Raw genomic sequence first — 25,403 nt, forward strand, 5'->3', positions numbered from 1 at the left:
CGTCACCGCGGTGACAGCTCCGTCACGGGGGCCAATCAGGGAGCGAAGCGGCGCCGGTGGGAGATGAGCCAATCGGGGGAGTCCGCGCGGGTGACGCGGGAAGGGCGCGGCCTGTGGTTGGTGGTCGGTGTGTGAAGCCGGGAAGGAGAGAGACGCTGCCAGGCTAGGACCCGGATGCTCACGCTGTGTGAGTGCGGAGTGATGGGGACCGGGCCGGGGAGGGAGAGCGGGGCCGGGGCATAGAGTGGGGGACAGGGGGCTGCATGGCGAGGGAGGTAATAGCAGAACCAGGTTAGGTCCCCCCAGGAGTGGTCATCCCCCCTCCCCCCCCGGACACCGTATAGCCCCATGCCCCCCCCCTCCCCTCATCACATCCCCCTTGCAGCAGGCTTCAGCTGAGGTGTAACTACAAGTCCCAGCAATCCAGGCATGCTGAGGCTTCTAGTCCCACAGCAGTCAGAGGAGGGGTACAGGTTACATGGTATCTGCCTGCCATGTAGAGTCCTCAGCAACCCCCCACCAAAGGCCCGCGTGCCAGGGGGGGGTCATCTGTGTTGCTGGGGCGGGGGGCCCTGCCACACTGCTGGGGGGGTTGTGTGGTGTCACTGGGGGTCACCTGTGTGGCTGGGGCGGGGGACCCTGTCACACTGCTGGGGGGTTGTCACTGGGGGTCACCTGTGTTACCGGGGCGGGGGGGCTGCCACACTGCTGGGGGGTTGTCACTGGGGGTCACCTGTGTTACCGGGGCGGGGGGGCTGCCACACTGCTGGGGGGTTGTGTGGTGTCACTGGGGGTCACCTGTGTTACCGGGGCGGCTGCCACACTGCTGGGGGGTTGTGTGGTGTCACTGGGGGTCACCTGTGTTACCGGGGGTTGGGTCCTGCCACACTGCTGGGGGTCACCTGTTACCGGGGTGGGGGCCCTGTTACACTGCTGGGGGGTTGTGTGGTGTCACTGGGGGTCACCGGTGTAGCTGGGGGTCCTGTGGCTGGGGTTCGGTCCAGTACGCATAGTAACAGGTCCATGTGTAATTCCAGAGGAGATTTCTCTGTGATCTTCCTTTTAGATTTTGCACTAATTCTCTTTCTGATCCACAGAATAAAAGCTGAGGTTCTGTTTATCTCTTGCAGCTGCTCGCTGTTCTGCTACTCTGCCGTGGTGGCAGTGACCAAGTCCTGTCTCCCGGCTTAGGCCCCAGAGTGATAGTCTGCAGAGGCTTCCACTATCAGAGTAACCAGCACAATTCTCCAATCAGCCCAGCAGGAGCCGTAACCCCTAGTCAGAGCTGCCCAGGCCAGAGCGATGGCACTAACGAGGCAATGCCTCCTTTTATGCCCAGTCCTGCCCTAGTCTGGTGCCGGGCTGTCCCTGATACTCCCCTGTTCTCGGGTAAGTGGGGCACCTTGTGATGTGCAGCTCTGAGCGGTCTAGCTGGGCAGGAAGGGACCTGAGAATGACTAAGAAAGAGATATACAGTCATTCAGATCCAGCTCCCATGCCCTCATGTCTCTCTGTGTTTCTGTGTCCCATGCAGACCAGCACTCCCAGTACAAGATGCCAGTGATCTGTGCACACTCCCCGAGTGCCTCCACTGTGTGCCCTGGGGACCAGTAGTGACGATGGTTCCTTTAGAGGACAAGCTGGCATAAGGGACCCACCTGGGCGACCTTTAGGAATCACACCCATATATTCTCGTGCACACCTTAGAAGGGATACCCAGCAAGCTGTATGCCCAGTCACCTGCTGCCGCTACACCTTGGTACATGCTAGACGTAAATGTAACCCGTACGTCATAACTTGCTAGTAAATACAGATATATAGTACCTGTCTGCTTTCTTCACAGTGACACGCCCTTGTAGCAGAACATGGCAGCCGACAATCTGTCCGGTACGTATGTGTAACGTGATTGCTCGATGTAAACTGAACGAGGATGAGGCTCTCAGAAATTTATCTTCCGATCCCTCTAATGGTTCAGTCTGTTATCTCTTCAGTAGGAAAACTGGGGTCACAGTACCCCAAACATATAGCACTCCCCGTTGAAATAGCCTATACCAAATCCTTAGATTGTCTTTGCATGAAATAAGTTACTGCTAGTTTCCAGCTTATGGTAGACACTTTCTAAAGCGTCGACTTGTCCCAGATCATTCCTAAAATCTGACATCTCCAATCGTATATAACCTGACTAGGGAGGGGGTTTCCTATTTGTCCGTGGCTATCCTTGTTTTCTCCTTCAGAACTGGTGGAGGAACTGGACGGGGTGACCACAGAGCTGCAGGCCATAGAGATTCAGATCCAGGAGCTACTGGAGAGACAGCAGGAACTCCTAGAGAAGAAACGCACTCTCACTAAGAGGATACAAAGAGTGTCTGAGGACTCTGAGGCAGAAAGCAGCACCGGATCCCAATCTTCTACGGAGGACTGGAACAAACAAGGTGCTGCTACGATAGGGCTTTCCCTTTAGATGTTGCTAAGGAGGCCACTCAGATGCCACCATTGATCTCAGCTGTTACATCAGGAAGGCGGCAGGGACTGCGCCTATACAGTGTGGATTTGGGTGACAGTTTCCTGTATGGTACCAGTTGTATGTAATTAGAATTTATATATTTCCTCCCTTTGACAGATTTCCCCTGGTCACAGAAGGTGAAGGATGAGCTTCAAAATTCCTTCCAGCTCGACACGTTCCGGAGCTTACAGCTGGAGACCATAAATGCCACGATGGCTGGGAAAGACGTGTTCTTGGTTATGCCGACCGGCGGTGGAAAGAGTTTGTGCTACCAGTTACCGGCTTTGTGCTCGAACGGTGAGTTCCTTCTCCTGGAACCCAGGTAGTGGTGCATGGCTGTGCGGCTGGGAGGAATCGTGGTGCGTCGCGCTGGATGCTCGGAGGGATGTCGGTACTACATGGTTACCTAATGGAGCAAGACCAGTGATTGTGTGGTACTGCTACAGCCTGATGCTCTGTCTCTTCCTTCTAGGGCTGACCCTGGTGATCTGCCCGCTGGTTTCCCTGATGGAGGATCAGCTAATGGTTCTAGAACGCCTGGGTATCTCTGCCACCTGCCTGAATGCTGCCAGCAGTAAGGTTTGTGCCCTGGAAAGGAGATCTGTCTGGGTTGTGCCCTGAAATGTTTCTCATCAACCAACGCGTTTCATTGTTCTGCTTGTATTACTACGGCCCCGAACAGTGTTGCGTTACCCTGTGCACACATTATTATTCCCCTTTCACACCTAAATCCTGGGTCCGAACCGGGTTACTGAACACTGCCTGAAGCCGTGACACAGCTGCTCAAACCCCTTTCACACACTTGCACGCTGGACCCGTCCCCTTTCACACACTTGCACGCTGGACCCGTCCCCTTTCACACACTTGCACGCTGGACCCGTCCCCTTTCACACACTTGCACGCTGGACCCGTCCCCTTTCACACACTTGCACGCTGGACCCGTCCCCTTTCACACACTTGCACGCTGGACCCGTCCCCTTTCACACACTTGCACGCTGGACCCGTCCCCTTTCACACACTTGCACGCTGGACCCGTCCCCTTTCACACACTGCACGCTGGACCCGTCCCCTTTCACACACTGCACGCTGGACCCGTCCCCTTTCACACACTGCACGCTGGACCAGTCCCCTTTCACACACTGCACGCTGGACCCGTCCCCTTTCACACACTGCACGCTGGACCCGGGTCATTCCTGGGCTGTCCCCTTTCACACACTGCACGCTGGACCTGTCCCCTTTCACACACTGCATGCTGGACCCGAGTCATTCCTGGGCTGTCCCCTTTCACACACTGCACGCTGAGTTTACCTGGCAGTATCCTTGGTCAGAAGCTTGGTGTGAAAAGGGTTTTATTCTCCGTTTTAAGGTGCATTCGTCTGTGAAATGAGAACCATTTGCTTTTAGTTATTTCTCTGACGTCCTAGTGGATGCTGGGAACTCCGAAAGGACCATGGGGAATAGCGGGCTCCGAAGGAGGCTGGGCACTCTAGAAAGATTTATGACTACCTGGTGTGCACTGGCTCCTCCCACTATGACCCTCCTCCAAGCCTCAGTTAGATTTTGTGCCCGGCCGAGGTTGGATGCACACTAGGGGCTCTCCTGAGCTCTTAGAAAGAAAGATAGACTTAGGTTTTTTATTTTTAGTGAGACCTGCTGGCAACAGGCTCACTGCAGCGAGGGACTAAGGGGAGAAGAAGCGAACTCTCCTGCTTGCAGCCGGATTGGGCTTCTTAGGCTACTGGACACCATTAGCTCCAGAGGGATCGACCGCAGGCCCAGCCTTGATGTTCGGTCCCGGAGCCGCGCCGCCGTCCCCCTTACAGAGCCAGAAGCAAGAAGATGGTCCGGAAAATCGGCGGCATGAAGAAATCAGTCTTCACCAAGGTAGCGCACAGCACTGCAGCTGTGCGCCATTGCTCCTCTCACACACTTCACACTCCGGTCACTGAGGGTGCAGGGCGCTGGGGGGGGGCGCCCTGAGGCAGCAATAAAAACACCTTGGCTGGCAAAAATACCTCAATATATAGCCCCAGGGGCTATATATGAGGTAAATACCCCTGCCAGATTCCATAAAAAAGCGGGAGAATAGGCCGCGGAAAAGGGGCGGAGCTATCTCCCTCAGCACACTGGCGCCATTTTTCCCTCACAGCTCCGCTGGAAGGAAGCTCCCTAGCTCTCCCCTGCAGTCTACACTACAGAAAAGGGTTAAAAAAGAGAGGGGGGGGGCACTAAATTTAGGCGCAGTATACATTATATAGAAACAGCAGCTATAGGGGACATAACTCAGTTAGTCCCTGCATTATATAGCGCTCTGGTGTGTGCTGGCATACTCTCACTCTGTCCCCCCAAAGGGCTTTTGTGGGTCCTGTCCTCGTTTAGAGCATTCCCTGTGTGTCTGCGGTGTGTCGGTACGGCTGTGTCGACATGTTGAATGAGGAGGCTTATATGGTGACGGAGCAGAGGCCGATATATGTGATGTCGCCCCCTGTGGGGCCGACACCAGAGTGGATGGATAGGTGAAAGGTATTAACCGACAGTGTCAACTCCTTACATAAAAGGGTGGATGACGTAACAGCTGTGGGACAGCCGGCTTCTCAGCCCGCGCCTGCCCTGGCGTCTCAGAGGCCATCAGGGGCTCAAAAACGCCCGCTCTCTCAGATGGCAGACACAGATGTCGACACGGAGTCTGACTCCAGTGTCGACAAGGTTGAGACATATACACAATCCACTAGGAACATCCGTGACTTGATCCCGGCAATAAAAAATGTGTTATACATTTCTGACATTAACCCAAGCACCTCTAAAAATGGGTTTTAGGTTTGGGGAGAAAAAACAGGCAGTGTTTTGTTCCCCCATCAGATGAATAAATGAAGTGTGTGAAAAGCGTGGGTTCCCCCGTTAAGAAACTGGTAATTTCTAAAAAGTTACTGATGGCGTACCCTTTCCCGCCAGGAGGATAAGTTACGCTGGGAGATATCCCCTAGGGTGGATAAGGCGCTCACACGGTTGTCAAAAAAGGTGGCACTGCCGTTTTAGGAAGGCCACTTTGAAGGTACCTGTTGATAAAAAGCAGGAGGCTATCCTGAAGTCTGTATTTACACACTCAGGTACTAGACTGAGACCTGCAGATCGTGCTGCTGCAGCGTGGTCGGTGACCCTGTCAAGCATACTAGTTGCTAATATGAGAACATATTAAAGACGTCGTCTTATATATGAGGGATGCACAGAGGGATATTTTGCCGGCTGGCATCCAAAATGAATGTAATGTCCATTCTGTCAGGAGGGTATTAGAGACCTGTCACTGTACAGGTGATGCTGACTTAAAAGGCGCATAGAGATTCTGCCTTATAAGGGTGAGGAATTATTTGGGGATGGTCTCTGGGACCTCGTATCCACAGCAACTGCTGGGAAGAAATATTTTTACCTCAGGTTTCCTCACAGACTAAGAAAGCACTGTATTATCAGGTACAGTCCTTTCGGCTTCAGAAAAGCAAGCGGGTCAAATGGCGCTTCCTTTCTGTACAGAGACAAGGGAAGAGGGAAAAAGCTGCACCAGTCAGCCTGTTCCCAGAATCAAAATTCTTCCACCGCTTCCTGTGAGTCCACAGCATGACGCGGGTGCTCCACAGGTGTAGCCAGGTACGGTGGGGGGCTGTCTCAAAAATTTCAGCAATTAGTGGGCTCGCTCACAGGTGGATCCCTGTTTCTTTCAAGTAGTATTTCAGGGGTACAAGCTGGAATTCGAGATGTCTCCCCCCCCCCCCGCCGTTTCCTCAAATATGCCTTGCCGACAACTCCCTCAGGCAGGGAGGCTGTGCTAGAGGCAATTAATAAGCGGTATTCCCAGCAGGTAATACTCAAGGTGCCCCTACTTCAACAAGGACGGGGTTACTATTCCACACGGTTTGGGGTACCGAAACCGCATGGTTCGGTGTGACCCATTTTATATTTAAAATCCTTGAACACATACATAAAAAAATTCAAGTTCAAGATGGAATCGCTCAGGGCGGTTATTGCAAGCCTGGACGAGGGGGATTACATGGTATCCCGGGACATCAAGGATGCTTACCTGCTTGTCCCCATTTACCATCTTCGCCAGGAGTACCTCAGATTTGTGGTACAGGTTTGCCATTACCAAGTCCAGACGCTGCCGTTTGAACTGTACATGGCACCGAGGGTGTTTACCAAGGTAATGGCCGAAATGATGATACTCCTTCGAAAAAAGGGAGTTTTAATTATCCCGTACTTGGACGATCTCCTAATAAAGGCACGGTCCAAGGAACAGTTGTTGGTGGGAGTAGCACTATCTCAGGAAGTGCTGCGCCAGCACGGCTGGATTCTGAATATCCCAAAGTCACAGCTGGTTCCGACTACACGTATACTGTTCCTGGGTATGATTCTGGACACAGTCCAGAAAAAAGTGTTTCTCCCGGAGGAGAAAGCCAGGGAGTTGTCTTCTCTAGTCAGAGACCTCCTGAAACCAAAACAGGTATCGGTGCATCACTGCACGCGGGTCCTGGGAAAGATGGTAGCTTCTTACGAGGCAATTCCATTCGGCAGGTTCCATGCCAGAATCTTTCAGTGGGACCTGTTGGACAAGTGGTCCGGATCGCATATTCAGATGCATCGTTTAATAAGCCTGTCTCCAAGAACCAGGGTGTCTCTTCTGTGGTGGCTGCACAGTGCTCATCTTCTAGAGGGCCGCAGATTCGGCATACAGGACTGGGTCCTGGTGACCACGGATGCCAGCCTTCGAGGCTGGGGGGCAGTCACAAGGGGAAGAAACTTCCAAGGACTATAGTCAAGTCAGGAGACTTCCCTTCACATAAATATTCTGGAACTAAGGGCCATGTACAATGCCCTAAGTCAAGCAAAATCCCTGCTCCTACACCAGCCGGTGCTGATCCAGTCAAACAACATCACGGCAGTCGCCCATGTAAATCGTCAGGGCGGCACAAGAAGCAGGATGGCGATGGCAGGAGCCACAAAAATTCTCCGATGGGCGGGAATTCATGTACTAGCACTGTCAGCAGTGTTCATCCCGGGAGTGGACAACTGGGAAGCAGACTTTCTCAGCAGGCACGACCTCCACCCGGGAGAGTGGGGACTTCATCTAGAAGTCTTCCAAATGATTGTAAATCAGTGGGATTGTCCACAGGTGGACATGATGGCGTCCCGCCTAAACAAAAAACTAGAGAGGTGTTGCGTCAGGTCAAGAGACCCTCAGGCGATAGCTGTGGACGCTCTAGTGACACCGTGGGTGTATCAGTCAGTTTATGTGTTCCCTCCTCTGCCTCTCATACCAAAGGTATTGAGAATAATAAGAAGGCGAGGAGTAAACACAATTCTCGGGGTTCCGGATTGGCCAAGACGAGCGTGGTACCCGGAACTTCAAGAGATGATCTCAGAGGACCCGTGGCCTCTGCCGCTCAGACAAGACCTGCTACAGCAAGGGCCCTGTCTGTTCCAAGACTTACCGCGGCTGCGTTTGACGGCATGGCGGTTGAACGCCGGATCCTAAAGGAAAAGGGAATTCCGGAAGAAGTCATTCCTATGCTTATTAAAGCCAGGAAAGAGGTTACAGCAAATCATTATCACCGCATATGGCGGAAATATGTTGCATGGTGTGAGGCCGAAAGGGCCCCAACAGAGGAATTTCAACTAGGTCGATTTCTGCATTTCCTGCAAGCAGGAGTGAATTTGGGCCTAAAATTAGGTTCCATTAAGGTACAGATCTCGGCTCTGTCGATTTTCTTTCAAAAAGAACTAGCTTCAGTACCTGAAGTTCAGACATTTGTAAAAGGAGTGCTGCATATTCAGCCCCCATTTGTGCCTCCTGTGGCACCTTGGGATTTCAACGTGGTGTTGAAGTTTTCTTAAAATCACATTGGTTTGAGCCACTAAAGACCGTGGATCTGAAATATCTCACGTGGAAAGTGGTCATGTTATTGGCCTTGGCTTCGGCCAGGCGAGTATCAGAATTGGCGGCTTTATCATGTAAAAGCCCTTATCTGATTTTCCATATGGATAGGGCAGAATTGAGGACTTGTCCCCAGTTTTCTCCCTAAGGTGGTGTCAGCGTTTCACCTGAACCAGCCTATTGTGGTGCCTGCGGCTACTAAGGACTTGGAGGACTCCAAGTTGCTAGACGTTGTCAGGGCCCTGAAAATATATGTTTCCAGGACAGCGGGAGTCAGAAAATCTGACTCGCTGTTTATTTTATATGCACCCAACAAGCTGGGTGCTCCTGCTTCTAAGCAGACTATTGCTCGTTGGATTTGTAGTACAATTCAGCTTGCACATTCTGTGGCAGGCCTGCCACAGCTAAAATCTGTCAATGCCCATTCCACAAGGAAGGTGGGCTCATTTTGGGCGGCTGCCCGAGGGGTCTCGGCTTTACAACTTTGCAGAGCTGCTACTTGGTCAGGGGCAAACACGTTTGCAAAATTCTACAAATTTGATACCCTGGCTAAGGAGGACCTGGAGTTCTCTCATTTGGTGCTACAGAGTCATCCGCACTCTCCCGCCCGTTTGGGAGCTTTGGTATAATCCCCATGGTCCTTTCAAAGTTCCCAGCATCCACTAGGACGTCAGTGAAAATAAGAATTTACTCACCGGTAATTCTATTTCTCGTAGTCCGTAGTGGATGCTGGGCGCCCATCCCAAGTGCGGGTTATCTGCAATACTTGTACATAGTTATTGTTAACTAAATCGGGTTATTGTTGAGCCATCTGTTGAGAGGCTCAATTGTTTCATACTGTTAACTGGGTATAATATCACGAGTTATACGGTGTGATTGGTGTGGCTGGTATGAGTCTTACCCGGGATTCAAAATCCTTCCTTATTGTGTACGCTCGTCCGGGCACAGTGTCCTAACTGAAGCTTGGAGGAGGGTCATAGTGGGAGGAGCCAGTGCACACCAGGTAGTCATAAATCTTTCTAGAGTGCCCAGCCTCCTTCGGAGCCCGCTATTCCCCATGGTCCTTTCGGAGTTCCCAGTATCCACTACGGACTACGAGAAATAGAATTACCGGTGAGTAAATTCTTATTTTTTGTTTCCTGCTGCCCCCCTCGCTCCACTGTCCCTCGTGTCGGCACAATTGAAAGCTTGCACTAAGTGTTTATACTTGTGTTACAAAATACATAGTTGCAATATATTTTGTAACACAAGAAAAAACACAAAACCGCTTCTCCAACACAATCGCCTTTACTGTGAGCCTCATTGAAATACGTGTCCATAGTCTGTGCATAGCTCCCAGTTACTAAGAGATCAGTAGTACAGGAGCAGACGTTTGTTGGGCGTGTTGCCTGTGTGAATTTGGGGTGACATATTCCAGCTTACCCTGTGTATCTCTGCCCCAGGAACACGTGAAGTGGGTGCACGGAGAAATGATCGATAAACAGTCACAGCTTAAACTCCTCTACGTCACGCCAGAGAAGATTGCGAAGAGCAAGCTGTTCATGTCTCGGCTGGAGAAGGCGTACCAGGCCGGGCGGCTGTCGCGGATTGCGGTGGACGAAGTACATTGCTGCAGCCAGTGGGGGCACGACTTCCGTCCAGGTGAGAAATCCTGTTGGGTAAAATCACAAACGTCAATCACTGCAGGGTATTCTGATGTCCTTGAAATAAACATATATTATGAATATCTTTACTATAAAGCATGTAGTGCGCATGATGGAACCGCCAGGTGGAGCTATTCCCAGAGAGATTTTCCATTTATTTCTGCTTAATGTAAATATTAAGGGATGACTATGTAACCTATTCTAGTTATAGGGCCTTCTGTGATGGTGCTAGTAATTCAATCTGCAAAGCTAATCTTTCAGTACAGTTCCATTGTTTGACTTCACTTTTCCATAATATTTGTTTTTGCTCCCAAACAATGTCCGAGCAGCACCTCTATATCCCAGTGTTCAAGTGCCCCCCCAAACGGTGCCAGAGCAGTATCATATACAAGTGTTCCAGTCCCCCCCCCCCCCGTAAACAGTACCAGAGCAGCATCTTTATACCACAGTGTTCCAGTGCCCCCCAAATAGTGCCAGAGCATCATCTCTATATACAAGTGTTCCAGTACCCCACCAAACTGTGCCACAGCATCACCTCTATACCCCAGTGTTCCAGTACCCCCCAAAAGGTGCCAGTATCCGTGTTCCAGTGCCCCCTCAAACGCTGCCAGAGCAGCATATCCATATCCCAGTGTTTCAGTACCCCCCCAAACGGTGCCAGAGCAGCACTTCTATACCCCAGTGTTCCAGTACACCCCAAACGGTGCCAGAGCAGCACCTCTATCCCAGTGTTCCAGTACCCTCCAAACAGTGCCAGAGCATTACCTCTATACCCCAGTGTTCCAGTACCCTCCAAACAGTGCCAGAGCATTACCTCTATACCCCAGTGTTCCAGTACCCTCCAAACAGTGCCAGAGCATTACCTCTATACCCCAGTGTTCCAGTATCCCCCAAACAGTGCCAAAGCATTACCTCTATACCCCAGTGTTCCAGTATCCCCCAAACAGTGCCAGAGCAGCACCTCTATACCCCAGTGTTCCAGTATCCCCCAAACAGTGCCAGAGCATTACCTCTATACCCCAGTGTTCCAGTACCCTCCAAACAGTGCCAGAGCAGCACTTCTATACCCCAGTGTTCCAGTATCCCCCAAACAGTGCCAGAGCAGCACCTCTATACCCCAGTGTTCCAGTACCCTCCAAACAGTTTCGCAAATGAAACTATACAAATTACATTTTCGGAAAAGTGTTAATCATCAGTTTTATTTGCTGCTCTCCATACGTGACTGTGCCGTTAGTGATGATAGCGGATAACAGATTATGTGACTGACCGTATGGTGATCTTCCCTCAGATTACAAGTCGCTGGGCATCTTAAAACGCCAATTTCCCAATTGCCCGATGATTGGTCTGACTGCTACGGCTACTGACCACGTTCTGAAGGATGCCCTGAAAATTCTGTGTGTCCAGAAGCCCCTGACATTCACAGCATCGTTCAACAGACCCAACCTGTTCTACGAGGTATCTGCTCTGGGGTGTGACGCGAGGTTCCTCTAAATGTGTAATGTATAATTGGGGTGCTCTCGGGTGTGACACGAGGCTCTGCTAAATGTGTAATGTATAATTGGGGTGCTCTCTGGTGTGACACGAGGTTCCTCTAAATGTGTAATGTATAATTGGGGTGCTCTCGGATGTGACACGAGGTTCCTCTAAATGTGTGATGTATAATTGGGGTGCTCTCGGGTGTGACGCGAGGCTCTGCTAAATGTGTATTGTATAACTGGGGTGTGACGGAGGCTCTGCGTATAATTCATGTAGATATTTTTGTTGGTGGACTGACTACAGTGTGCAGACCACCGACCTCTAGACATAACCCTAATATATTAAACACTTTGTCTGGGGGGAGATTTACTAAAGCTTCTAGAACTGAAAAGCGGTAGGTTGCTAGTGGCAACATCATCAGATTCTGTAATTTTCTAACATGCAATAGAGAAGAGATGGAATGGGTGACACCACCACTTGTCTGTTTTAGAAGCTTTAGTAAATCTTCACCCAGGTGCCTGACATCGCTGAGGATTAATAATCAGTAGCTCTTACGTTGTCTTCCAGGTTCGACTCAAATCTTCAAGCTCCAGTGATTTCATTGAAGACGTCGTTAAATTAATCAACAGCCGTTACAAGGGACAATCCGGTAATACGCTGTTCCCAATTGTTTTACCTCCAAGACGTGTAGACGGAAGCAGACATAGAACAACCTCAATGAACCTCATGTTCTGTGTATTCGTTAGTGAGGTCTTTTATGAGTGATGAATAAATATATATAAAACAATGGAAAAGGCTCGAAAGTGCTGTCTTTCCTGCAATAGTCCACTCAGTTGTACAAGTCACCCTGGATTTCTGTCTTTCCTGAATGGTCTCCCCCATATCTCCCAATACATTGAGAAGAAGGAGGTCAAATTCCTTAGGTCTAAATTCTTCTTCTCATGGAGGGAACCCTCTATACCACTCACCTGAAATAGGTGAGAGAGAGTATGTTCACGTAAAGGTTTCTTTGGGCATCCCAAGTAGGCTGTAATGGCAGTCCTCAACCTTCAAACCTTTATTCAGAAATCGGGTCTTAAACATCTGATGGTCTTTAAAGGTATCTTCATTCCACCGTTTCTCACAGGACCAGACCCTCAGAAAATAAAGTGCTGTGCCATAGGGTCTGGTCCTGTGAGAAACGGTGGAATGAAGATACCTTTAAAGACCATCAGATGTTTAAGACCCGATTTCTGAATAAGGGTTTGAAGGTTGAGGCCAGCCAATAGAACCTCCTTGGGATGCCCAAAGAAACCTTTACGTGAACATACTGTATATCACCTATTTCACGTGAGTACTATAGAGGTTTTCCCTCCGTGAGTGAAGAATTTTGACCTAAGGAACTTGAGCATGTCATTGTCTTTCCTCCCTCTCTATGTATTGGAGATATGGGGGAAGACCACATTCAGGACGGATAGAAGAAGTCCAGGGTGACTCGTACCACTGAGTGGACTATTTCAAACAAGACAGCACTTTTGAACATTTTGCATTGTTTTAATTTGGTATTGTGTATGAATATCAGTGTGACTCAGGGGAAGGATTAGACTGCGGTCTCTGGTGCAAGTTGTAAATCGTATTTACTTTTGAATGTATATATTTGGCTTGTGCTGTACGCAACCGGTCTCGTCTGCCGGGAGAAAGCGTCCATGTTTAACTCCTGTAGGGACGCTACTTTTTACATCACGCGTGTCCTCTCAGGAGAGCGAGATAAGAGGGAGCGCAGAGATGTGTGGTGGGATCGCTCTGCAGATTGCTGGGGTCTGACAGGTTGTGTTGGGACCTAATGTGTGCGGTTTCCTTCCTCTAGGAATTGTTTATTGCTTTTCTCAGAAAGATTCAGAACAAGTCACCATAAATCTACAGAAACTGGGGATAAAAGCCGGTACATACCACGCCAATATGGAAGCACGTGACAAGACCAAAGTCCACACGTGCTGGACTGAAAACCGGATTCAGGTCTGTACATCTCGGTCTCCCAACACTACACGTCAGCTACACTGATTTCTTCATATGAATGAGCATCAGGGTTTATTTAATTAAAAAATAAGACATTTTCTTTAGCCGTTGGTGGTAATATCAGAAGAACGAGTCCTTTGACGGCAGTATGGTCTCTTTCTCAGGTGGTGGTGGCCACTGTGGCGTTTGGCATGGGAATTGACAAGCCAGATGTGCGGTTCGTCATTCATCACTCCATGAGTAAATCGATGGAGAATTATTACCAGGAGAGCGGACGTGCAGGTACCGGGGGACACGTAACACAGAAAGGGGCTGTACTGTATAGTCGTCTGTGACCTGACGTGATCTTCTCGCAGGCCGCGACGACAAACACGCAGACTGTATACTGTACTATGGGTTCGGAGACATCTTCAGGCTAAGCTCAATGGTCGTTATGGAGAACGTCGGACAGCAGAAGTTGTATGAGATGGTGAGGTACTGTCAGGACTTGACAAGGTGAGTTTCCAGGAAGATGAAGCTTAAATTATCTAATCATCTAAGGCAGGCATTCCCAACCGCGGTCCTCAAGGCACACCAACAGTGCAGGTTTTAGTGATATCCAGGCTTCAGCACAGATGGTTAAATCAAAATAACTGAGGTACTAATTAAGTCACCTGTGTTCAAGCCTGGATATCACTAAAGCCAGGACTGTTAGTGTGCCTTGAGGACCGAGGTTGGGAAACACTGATCTAAGGGTCATTTATGAGTCGTTAAGTTGAAACTATGGTGGCCAATCCCGGGATCAGGATCGTCGGGATCCCGGGATTTAGGCCCAAAAATGGCCGGGATTCAATCCCGGGATTGGAAGCTCCAATCCCGGGGATTGAGGGATCAGCGTTGAGCGTCCACAGGACGCTCAAACGCTGCCCGGCTTCCTGCTTCTGGGTCCCCAGCACAGCGTGAGTAGGAGCCACCAGCAGAGTTCAGAAGATGTTCCCCTCCCGCCCGCCCCCGGTATATGGTGAGTTATATGTGCGGGGCGGGGCGAGGAGGCGGCCACCTAGGGAAAAGCCAATCCCGGGTATCCTGGGAATCCCGGGATTGGCCATTTTTCAATCCCGATACCCGGGATTGAAAAAATGGCCCGGGATTGGCTTCCCTAGTTGAAACCCGCAATGATCTCATTGTCTCCAGTGAATTTCCAGCTGGTCTTCAGAAACACCCCAATAGTATCAGTCTGCAGGTTTTCCCATGGCGGAACGCATGATTCGTCGCCTACCTAGGACCACATGCTTTATTCATCAAACATTTTCTCCAGACATACCGCAGTGTTATCCTCATTAGCTACGAGGTGATGTCACATTGGGGCGTCCTGCGTTGGGTGAAGCTGCATTGCTTTTTCTGCTCCTAGAAATACACAATATAAAAGCACAAGATGACCGTCATCTCTGACCTGATGCAAACTGTGAATGTTTCTGTGGAGTGGAAACGGTCGCGTGCTCCTGCGAATAACCGTAACCCTCTGCAGCGCACACGTAGGGGCGGGAGGGAAGGGGCTGCACGTCCTCCGGTACAGCAGGAAATGTTACCTCTCACCACCTCTATTACACTTATCTCTATCTGTGTCTGTAGCCGGAAACTACCTCCAAACACCCAACTCCTCCCACTGGTAATGCAGAGGCACGCATGTGCCGTGTCCGTGCCCAGCTGGCTGACTCGTTATTAGCTCAGAAATGGCGGCCCTGGTGGAACTGGCTTTTGTCACATATACACGTGTGCTGCCAGCTGCATAGATGGGTTCATGTTGTACAGTAGATATTTCATAATTTCATATTAATGCTATGTAGTTGTATGTGTGTGTGTGTGTATGTATGTATGTATATATATTACACACACACACACACACACACACACACACACACACACTTTTCCCCGTGTTGTACTTGAAGTCCTTATTTCGATGCAGCAGAATATAATGAGCTACCCTAGTTCTGTAATTTCCCTGTGATAAGGAGATCATGTTTCCATCCCTGTTTTGATGCTACATAACACGCGTGTTCCCGTGTCCACATGCAGGTGCAGACGTGTCCTCATCGCTCAGCACTTTGATGAAGTTTGGGACTCGACGCAGTGTAATGAGATGTGTGATAACTGCAAGACTGACAGGAGTAAGTGGATCTATCCCATCTCCGCGTCAGAGAGGAGGGAAGCAGTCAGTTTACCTCCAATCAAAATCCCGACGTTCAAAATCCCGACACCAATTGACCGATGGTCAAAATCCCGACATGGACAAAATACCGACATTTAAAATACCGACAAGGTCAAAATACCGACATGTAAAATGTCGACAGGTCAAAATACCGACATGAGTTTTTCATGATTTTTTTTCATTGAAACCGACTTGTTCATACCTTACCATCCCAGTGGACCTGGAGGGGGAATATAATAGTGTGCGAGCGCAGCGAGGCACCGTGCCCGAAGCTCGCGAGCCATGCAAGGGGACGCAGTACACTTTATATGGTGTCCATGTTGACTTATGTCGACATACACACACACACACACACAAAAATGCATGTCGGCATTTTGTCCATGTCGGCATTTTGACCTTCGGTCAATTGGTGTCGGGATTTTGATTGGAGGTATTTCATACCGATCCCAGAGAGGATGGTGTACAAACACTATACAATTATACATTACACAGTCCACTAATATACAGCTTAATGTAAAAAATATATATACAGCACTGTGCAAAAGTTTTAGGCAGCTGAGGATAAAATGCTGCAAAATAAGAATGCTTTCAATTATATCTGTTAATGGTTTATTTTTATCAATTATCAAAATGCAAAGAGAGAGCAGGTGGTTTTGATGTCCCCCGTGCTCAGCTGGGTCTCATCCTGACACACACCCTTTCATCTTACCTGGTCACATTGACAAACACCTAGTAACCTAGTCTGTGAGCTGAAACGTCTGCTCTCATCACCGTGTGTTGTGTTTCTAGCCTACGACAGAACCGATATCACGGATTACGGCAGAGACATTGTGAAAATACTGGAACACGCTAATCAAATGGATGAAAAACTGACTCCACTGAAACTGATTGATGCCTGGCTGGGTAAAGGTGCCTCCAAGCTCCGGGTCCCGGGTGTCCTGCCCCCTAAATTTTCTCGCGATGAAGTAGAAAGGGTTATTGCTCATCTGCTCCTACAGCAATATATCAAGTAAGGACCAATTCCATCACACGGGCTAAAATAAATGTGCGCTTCTTCCATATAGAAAATACATGTACAAAATAATATAAACTCAAAGGGCGGAGGGCCCTGCCCACGAGAGAGTGGGGAGATTGTTTCAGGATTTGACGGCTGTGGAAGTCTTAACGGGCGTGGCAAAAAACTAATTGAATGGGTAGTGGGACTGGAGAGGCTTGCAGGCGGGAATAAGAGGTGCAGAGGTAGGAGGGAGAGGATTGCCAGAGGAGGTTTGGGATATCAGAGACGGTGGTAATGTTGAAGGCTTTGTAGATGGTCATCTGAATTGGATTGTGCATAGTATTTCCATATTATCCCTTTAATCTGGGACACCTGATTTACACAGGTTCTGTGGCTGGCTAAATTCAAGCCTGCATTACACCTGATTTAATCAGAATCTGTGGAAACAAAGGTGTCCCGGATTAAAGGGCCATTATGGCAACCCTAATTTTGGAGGCTATTGAGAGCCAGGGTCAGCAGCTGCAGGATGATCTGGTAACAGGGGCAGATTGGTGTTGCCTTGGCATTTAGGACAGCCTCCAATAGGAACCGGTGTGAGGAATGCGGGGTGATTGTGGCGTGGGTGATGCAGTCATGTGCAGGGGAGGAGGACGGGGTGATTGTGTCGGGGGTGATGCAGTCATGTGCAGGGGAGGAGGAGGACGGGGTGATTGTGGCGTGGGTGATGCAGTCATGTACAGGGGAGAAGGTGGACGGGGTGATTGTGTTGTGGGTGATGCAGTCATGTACAGGGGAGGAGGAGGACGGGGTGATTGTGGTGTGGGTGATGCAGTCATGTGCAGGGGAGGAGGAGGACGGGGTGATTGTGGCGTGGGTGATGCAGTCATGTACAGGGGAGGAGGAGGACGGGGTGATTGTGGCGTGGGTGATGCAGTCATGTGCAGGGGAGGAGGAGGACGGGGTGATTGTGGCGTGGGTGATGCAGTCATGTGCTGGGGAGGAGGACGGGGTGATTGTGGCGTGGGTGATGCAGTCATGTACAGGGGAGAAGGTGGACGGGGTGATTGTGTTGTGGGTGATGCAGTCATGTACAGGGGGAGGAGGACGGGGTGATTGTGGCGTGGGTGATGCAGTCATGTGCAGGGGAGGAGGAGGACGGGGTGATTGTGGCGTGGGTGATGCAGTCATGTGCAGGGGAGGAGGAGGACGGGGTGATTGTGGTGTGGGTGATGCAGTCATGTACAGGGGAGGAGGAGGACGGGGTGATTGTGGCGTGGGTGATGCAGTCATGTGCAGGGGAGGAGGAGGACGGGGTGATTGTGGCGTGGGTGATGCAGTCATGTGCAGGGGAGGAGGAGGACGGGGTGATTGTGGCGTGGGTGATGCAGTCAAGTGCAGGGGAGGAGGAGGACGGGGTGATTGTGGCGTGGGTGATGCAGTCATGTGCAGGGGAGGAGGAGAACGGGGTGATTGTGGCGTGGGTGATGCAGTCATGTGCAGGGGAGGAGGAGGACGGGGTGATTGTGGCGTGGGTGATGCAGTCATGTGCTGGGGAGGAGGACGGGGTGATTGTGGCGTGGGTGATGCAGTCATGTGCAGGGGAGGAGGAGGACGGGGTGATTGTGGCGTGGGTGATGCAGTCATGTGCAGGGGAGGAGGAGGACGGGGTGATTGTGGCGTGGGTGATGCAGTCATGTGCAGGGGAGGAGGAGGACGGGGTGATTGTGGCGTGGGTGATGCAGTCATGTGCAGGGAAGGAGGAGGACGGGGTGATTGTGGGTGATGCAGTCATGTGCAGGGGAGGAGGAGAACGGGGTGATTGTGGCGTGGGTGATGCAGTCATGTGCAGGGGAGGAGGAGGACGGGGTGATTGTGGCGTGGGTGATGCAGTCATGTGCAGGGGAGGAGGAGGACGGGGTGATTGTGGCGTGGGTGATGCAGTCATGTGCAGGGGAGGAGGAGAACGGGGTGATTGTGGCGTGGGTGATGCAGTCATGTGCAGGGGAGGAGGAGGACGGGGTGATTGTGGCGTGGGTGATGCAGTCATGTACAGGGGGAGGAGGAGGATGGGGTGATTGTGGCGTGGGTGATGCAGTCATGTGCAGGGGAGGAGGAGGACGGGGTGATTGTGGGTGATACAGACATGTGCAGGGGAGGAGGAGAACGGGGTGATTGTGGCGTGGGTGATGCAGTCATGTGCAGGGGAGGAGGAGGACGGGGTGATTGTGGCGTGGGTGATGCAGTCATGTGCAGGGGAGGAGGAGAACGGGGTGATTGTGTCGTGGGTGATGCAGTCATGTGCAGGGGAGGAGGAGAACGGGGTGATTGTGGCGTGGGTGATGCAGTCATGTGCAGGGGAGGAGGAGGACGGGGTGATTGTGGCGTGGGTGATGCAGTCATGTGCAGGGGAGGAGGAGGACGGGGTGATTGTGGCGTGGGTGATGCAGTCATGTACAGGGGAGGAGGAGGACGGGGTGATTGTGGCGTGGGTGATGCAGTCATGTACAGGGGGAGGAGAACGGGGTGATTGTGGCGTGGGTGATGCAGTCATGTGCAGGGGAGGAGGAGGACGGGGTGATTGTGGCGTGGGTGAATCAGTCATGTGCAGGGAAGGAGGAGGACGGGGTGATTGTGGGTGATACAGACATGTGCAGGGGAGGAGGAGAACGGGGTGATTGTGGCGTGGGTGATGCAGTCATGTGCAGGGGAGGAGGAGGACGGGGTGATTGTGGCGTGGGTGATGCAGTCATGTGCAGGGGAGGAGGAGGACGGGGTGATTGTGGTGTGGGTGATGCAGTCATGTACAGGGGAGGAGGAGGACAGGGTGATTGTGGCGTGGGTGATGCAGTCATGTGCAGGAGGAGGAGGACGGGGTGATTGTGGCGTGGGTGATGCAGTCATGTGCAGGGGAGGAGAAGGATGGGGTGATGCAGTCATGTGCTGGGGAGGAGGAGAACGGGGTGATTGTGTCGTGGGTGATGCAGTCATGTGCAGGGGAGGAGGAGAACGGGGTGATTGTGGCGTGGGTGATGCAGTCATGTGCAGGGGAGGAGGAGAACGGGGTGATTGTGGCGTGGGTGATGCAGTCATGTGCTGGGGAGGAGGAGAACGGGGTGATTGTGTCGTGGGTGATGCAGTCATGTGCAGGGGAGGAGGAGAACGGGGTGATTGTGGCGTGGGTGATGCAGTCATGTGCTGGGGAGGAGAAGGACGGGGTGATTGTGGCGTGGGTGATGCAGTCATGTGCAGGGGAGGAGGAGGACGGGGTGAATGTGTCGTGGGTGATGCAGTCATGTGCTGGGGAGGAGAAGGATGGGGTGATGCAGTCATGTGCTGGGGAGGAGGAGGACGGGGTGATTGTGGCGTGGGTGATGCAGTCATGTGCAGGGGAGGAGGAGGACGGGGTGATTGTGGCGTGGGTGATGCAGTCATGTGCAGGGGAGGAGGAGGACGGGGTGATTGTGGCGTGGGTGATGCAGTCATGTACAGGGGGAGGAGGACGGGGTGATTGTGGTGTGGGTGATGCAGTCATGTGCAGGAGGAGGAGGACGGGGTGATTGTGGCGTGGGTGATGCAGTCATGTGCAGGGGAGGAGAAGGACGGGGTGATTGTGGTGTGGGTGATGCAGTCATGTGCAGGGGAGGAGGAGGACGGGGTGATTGTGGCGTGGGTGATGCAGTCATGTACAGGGGAGGAGGAGGACGGGGTGATTGTGGCGTTGGTGATGCAGTCATGTGCAGGGGAGGAGGAGGACGGGGTTATTGTGGTGTGGGTGATGCAGTCATGTGCAGGAGGAGGAGGACGGGGTGATTGTGGCGTGGGTGATGCAGTCATGTACAGGGGAGGAGGAGGACGGGGTGATTGTGGTGAGGGTGATGCAGTCATGTACAGGGGAGGAGGAGGACGGGGTGATTGTGTCGGGGGTGATGCAGTCATGTGCAGGAGAAGGTGGACGGGGTGATTGTGGCGTGGGTGATGCAGTCATGTGCTGGGGAGGAGGAGGACGGGGTGATTGGCGTGGGTGATGCAGTCATGTACAGGGGAGGAGGTGGACGGGGTGATTGTGGCGTGGGTGATGCAGTCATGTGCAGGAGAAGGAGGACGGGGTGATTGTGGCGTGGGTGATGCAGTCATGAGAAGGAGGACGGGGTGATTGTGGCGTGGGTGATGCAGTCATGTGCAGGAGGAGAAGGAGGACGGGGTGATTGTGGCGTGGGTGATGCAGTCATGTACAGGGGAGGAGGAGGACGGGGTGATTGTGGCGTGGGTGATGCAGTCATGTACAGGGGAGGAGGAGGACGGGGTGATTGTGTTGTGGGTGATGCAGTCATGTGCAGGAGGAGAAGGAGGACGGGGTGATTGTGGCGTGGGTGATGCAGTCATGTACAGGGGAGGAGGAGGACGGGGTGATTGTGGCGTGGGTGATGCAGTCATGTACAGGGGAGGAGGAGGACGGGGTGATTGTGGCGTGGGTGATGCAGTCATGTACAGGGGAGGAGGAGGACGGGGTGATTGTGGCGTTGGTGATGCAGTCATGTGCAGGGGAGGAGGAGGACGGGGTTATTGTGGCGTGGGTGATGCAGTCATGTACAGGGGAGGAGGAGGACGGGGTGATTGTGGCGTTGGTGATGCAGTCATGTGCAGGAGGAGGAGGACGGGGTGATTGTGGTGTGGGTGATGCAGTCATGTACAGGGGAGGAGGAGGACGGGGTGATTGTGGTGAGGGTGATGCAGTCATGTACAGGGGAGGAGGAGGACGGGGTGATTGTGGCGTTGGTGATGCAGTCATGTGCAGGGGAGGAGGAGGACGGGGTGATTGTGGCGTGGGTGATGCAGTCATGTACAGGGGAGGAGGAGGACGGGGTGATTGTGGTGTGGGTGATGCAGTCATGTACAGGGGAGGAGGAGGACGGGGTGATTGTGGTGAGGGTGATGCAGTCATGTACAGGGGAGGAGGAGGACGGGGTGATTGTGTCGGGGGTGATGCAGTCATGTGCAGGAGAAGGAGGACGGGGTGATTGTGGCGTGGGTGATGCAGTCATGTGCTGGGGAGGAGGAGGACGGGGTGATTGGCGTGGGTGATGCAGTCATGTGCAGGGGAGGAGGAGGACGGGGTGATTGTGGCGTGGGTGATGCAGTCATGTGCAGGAGAAGGAGGACGGGGTGATTGTGGCGTGGGTGATGCAGTCATGAGAAGGAGGACGGGGTGATTGTGGCGTGGGTGATGCAGTCATGTGCAGGAGGAGAAGGAGGACGGGGTGATTGTGTTGTGGGTGATGCAGTCATGTACAGGGGGAGGAGGACGGGGTGATTGTGGCGTGGGTGATGCAGTCATGTGCAGGGGAGGAGGAGGACGGGGTGATTGTGGCGTGGGTGATGCAGTCATGTGCAGGAGGAGGACGGGGTGATTGTGGCGTGGGTGATACAGTCATGTGGAGGAGGAGGACGGGGTGATTGTGGCGTGGGTGATGCAGTCATGTGCAGGAGGAGGAGGAGGACGGGGTGATTGTGGCGTGGGTGATGCAGTCATGTGCTGGGGAGAAGGAGGACGGGGTGATTGTGGCGTGGGTGATGCAGTCATGTGCAGGGGAGAAGGAGGACGGGGTTATTGTGGTGTGGGTGATGCAGTCATGTGCAGGAGGAGAACGGGGTGATTGTGGCGTGGGTGATGCAGTCATGTGCTGGGTAGGAGGAGAACGGGGTGATTGTGGTGTGGGTGATGCAGTCATGTACAGGGGAGGAGGAGGACAGGGTGATTGTGGCGTGGGTGATGCAGTCATGTGCAGGGGAGGAGAAGGACGGGGTGATTGTGGCGTGGGTGATGCAGTCATGTACAGGGGAGGAGGAGGACAGGGTGATTGTGGTGTGGGTGATGCAGTCATGTACAGGGGAGGAGGAGGACAGGGTGATTGTGGCGTGGGTGATGCAGTCATGTGCAGGGGAGGAGGAGGACGGGGTGATTGTGGCGTGGGTGATGCAGTCATGTGCAGGGGAGGAGGAGGACGGGGTGATTGTGGCGTGGGTGATGCAGTCATGTGCTGGGGAGGAGGAGGACGGGGTGATTGTGGCGTGGGTGATGCAGTCATGTGCAGGGGAGGAGGAGGACGGGGTGATTGTGGCGTGGGTGATGCAGTCATGTGCAGGGGAGGAGGAGAACGGGGTGATTGTGGCGTGGGTGATGCAGTCATGTGCAGGGGAGGAGAAGGACGGGGTGATTGTGGCGTGGGTGATGCAGTCATGTGCAGGGGAGAAGGAGGACGGGGTGATTGTGGCGTGGGTGATGCAGTCATGTACAGGGGGAGGAGGACGGGGTGATTGTGGCGTGGGTGATGCAGTCATGTGCAGGGGAGGAGGAGGACGGGGTGATTGTGGCGTGGGTGATGCAGTCATGTACAGGGGAGGAGAAGGACGGGGTGACTGGCGTGGGTGATGCAGTCATGTGCTGGGAGAAGGAGGACGGGGTGATTGTGGCGTGGGTGATGCAGTCATGTGCAGGGGAGGAGGAGAACGGGGTGATTGTGTCGTGGGTGATGCAGTCATGTGCAGGGGAGGAGGAGAACGGGGTGATTGTGGCGTGGGTGATGCAGTCATGTGCTGGGGAGGAGGAGGACGGGGTGATTGTGGCGTGGGTGATGCAGTCATGTGCTGGGGAGGAGAAGGACGGGGTGATTGTGGCGTGGGTGATGCAGTCATGTGCTGGGGAGGAGGAGGACGGGGTGATTGTGGCGTGGGTGATGCAGTCATGTGCTGGGGAGGAGAAGGACGGGGTGATTGTGGCGTGGGTGATGCAGTCATGTGCAGGGGAGGAGGAGGACGGGGTGATTGTGGCGTGGGTGATGCAGTCATGTGCAGGGGAGGAGGAGGACGGGGTGAATGTGTCGTGGGTGATGCAGTCATGTGCTGGGGAGGAGAAGGACGGGGTGATGCAGTCATGTGCTGGGGAGGAGAAGGACGGGGTGATGCAGTCATGTGCTGGGGAGGAGAAGGATGGGGTGATGCAGTCATGTGCTGGGGAGGAGGAGGACGGGGTGATTGTGGCGTGGGTGATGCAGTCATGTGCTGGGGAGGAGAAGGACGGGGTGATTGTGGCGTGGGTGATGCAGTCATGTGCTGGGGAGGAGGAGGACGGGGTGATTGTGGCGTGGGTGATGCAGTCATGTGCTGGGGAGGAGAAGGACGGGGTGATTGTGGCGTGGGTGATGCAGTCATGTGCAGGGGAGGAGGAGGACGGGGTGATTGTGGCGTGGGTGATGCAGTCATGTGCAGGGGAGGAGGAGGACGGGGTGAATGTGTCGTGGGTGATGCAGTCATGTGCTGGGGAGGAGAAGGACGGGGTGATGCAGTCATGTGCTGGGGAGGAGAAGGACGGGGTGATGCAGTCATGTGCTGGGGAGGAGAAGGACGGGGTGATGCAGTCATGTGCTGGGGAGGAGAAGGATGGGGTGATGCAGTCATGTGCTGGGGAGGAGGAGGACGGGGTGATTGTGGCGTGGGTGATGCAGTCATGTGCAGGAGAGGAGGAGGACGGGGTGATTGTGGCGTGGGTGATGCAGTCATGTGCAGGGGAGAAGAAGGACAAGGTGAATGTGTCGTGGGTGATGCAGTCATGTGCAGGGGAGGAGAAGGACGGGGTGAATGTGGCGTGGGTGATGCAGTCATGTGCAGGGGAGGAGGAGGATGGGGTGATGCAGTCATGTGCTGGGGAGGAGAAGGACGGGGTGATGCAGTCATGTGCAGGGGAGAAGAAGGAAGAGGTGAATGTGGCGTGGGTGATGCAGTCATGTGCAGGAGAGGAGGAGGACGGGGTGATTGTGGCGTGGGTGATGCAGTCATGTGCAGGGGAGGAGGAGGACGGGGTGATTGTGGCGTGGGTGATGCAGTCATGTGCAGGGGAGGAGAAGGACGGGGTCATGTGCAGGGGAGAAGGTGCAGATGGGCAGAGAAGAGAGTTGGCAGACAGGCAGCCACTGTTGTGGGTGGCTACCATAGAGAAGCAGGCACTTGGCAGGTGCTGTAGGATGAGTTTATGGCGGAGACGTCTGCTTTGGGGCTGTCAGCAGTGCGGGGGCACATGTTTGTTTACCTGGAGACTAATGGCCGGAGCTGCTTTGTCCGGGGCTGAAGTGAGTGTATGCAGGTACAGAGGCAGCCACCTGTAGTGAGATCTGGTTGATAGCATTAAGCTGTTGCTGTCTGCGTGTGGATTTGGCTGGGGGGTGAAGGAAATGTACAGGAAACTGGAGCCGGTAATGGCGTGGGAGAGTCCATCTGCTCCCACACTGGGACTAGTAACTGGTGGTGGTGACACGGAAATGAGTGTTTAGGCCACAGCATAGGAGATATGAGCTGTTTGGGGACTTGATCTGGGGTCTGTAAATGTCATCAACACAAAGGGGATCAGCTAATTGCTACAACTATAGGTAGGCGGCTAGTAACCAGTCTGATATAACCCCCCAGACCACTAAGCTCCAGTAGACTGAATGCTTGGAGGCTTACGTTTGGTGGGTGCGGCCTGGCTCAGCACCGCTATATAATAGCGCTGGAACTATACTACATTAGACATGACTTTAATATGGCTATTCATGGTCTCTGTGACACATGGGGGAGGGGGCGGCTGTGTTGTAAGAAGTGTAAGCTGTATGCGATAGTTGTACTCTGGCCGTGATGATAAAGCTGCTTCA

At 52.9% G+C, this 25,403-nt stretch overlaps 1 protein-coding gene across 4 annotated transcripts in view; it reads left to right on the forward strand.

Moving 5' to 3' along the window:
* Nucleotides 1–23: 23 nt before the first annotated feature.
* The window catches only part of RECQL (RecQ like helicase), a 53,109-nt gene continuing 27,729 nt past the window's right edge, over nt 24–25,403 (forward strand). The window contains exons 1-15 of one of the 4 annotated variants that reach the window (XM_063929399.1): nt 24–187; nt 1,131–1,389; nt 1,535–1,759; nt 1,844–1,887; nt 2,235–2,432; nt 2,621–2,800; nt 2,976–3,082; nt 9,866–10,064; nt 11,355–11,521; nt 12,110–12,191; nt 13,389–13,537; nt 13,702–13,819; nt 13,894–14,032; nt 15,593–15,684; nt 16,515–16,734. In XM_063929399.1, coding sequence (XP_063785469.1) covers nt 1,866–1,887; nt 2,235–2,432; nt 2,621–2,800; nt 2,976–3,082; nt 9,866–10,064; nt 11,355–11,521; nt 12,110–12,191; nt 13,389–13,537; nt 13,702–13,819; nt 13,894–14,032; nt 15,593–15,684; nt 16,515–16,734 — 1,673 coding nt within the window. In that variant the 5' untranslated portion in view covers nt 24–187; nt 1,131–1,389; nt 1,535–1,759; nt 1,844–1,865. The remainder of the gene's footprint in view (nt 188–1,130; nt 1,390–1,534; nt 1,760–1,843; nt 1,888–2,234; nt 2,433–2,620; nt 2,801–2,975; nt 3,083–9,865; nt 10,065–11,354; nt 11,522–12,109; nt 12,192–13,388; nt 13,538–13,701; nt 13,820–13,893; nt 14,033–15,592; nt 15,685–16,514; nt 16,735–25,403) is intronic. The other 3 variants (XM_063929402.1, XM_063929401.1, XM_063929400.1) reach the window with 3 other exon arrangements.

Source organism: Pseudophryne corroboree, chromosome 6 (assembly GCF_028390025.1).
Source record: "Pseudophryne corroboree isolate aPseCor3 chromosome 6, aPseCor3.hap2, whole genome shotgun sequence".
Lineage (NCBI taxonomy): Eukaryota > Metazoa > Chordata > Amphibia > Anura > Myobatrachidae > Pseudophryne > Pseudophryne corroboree.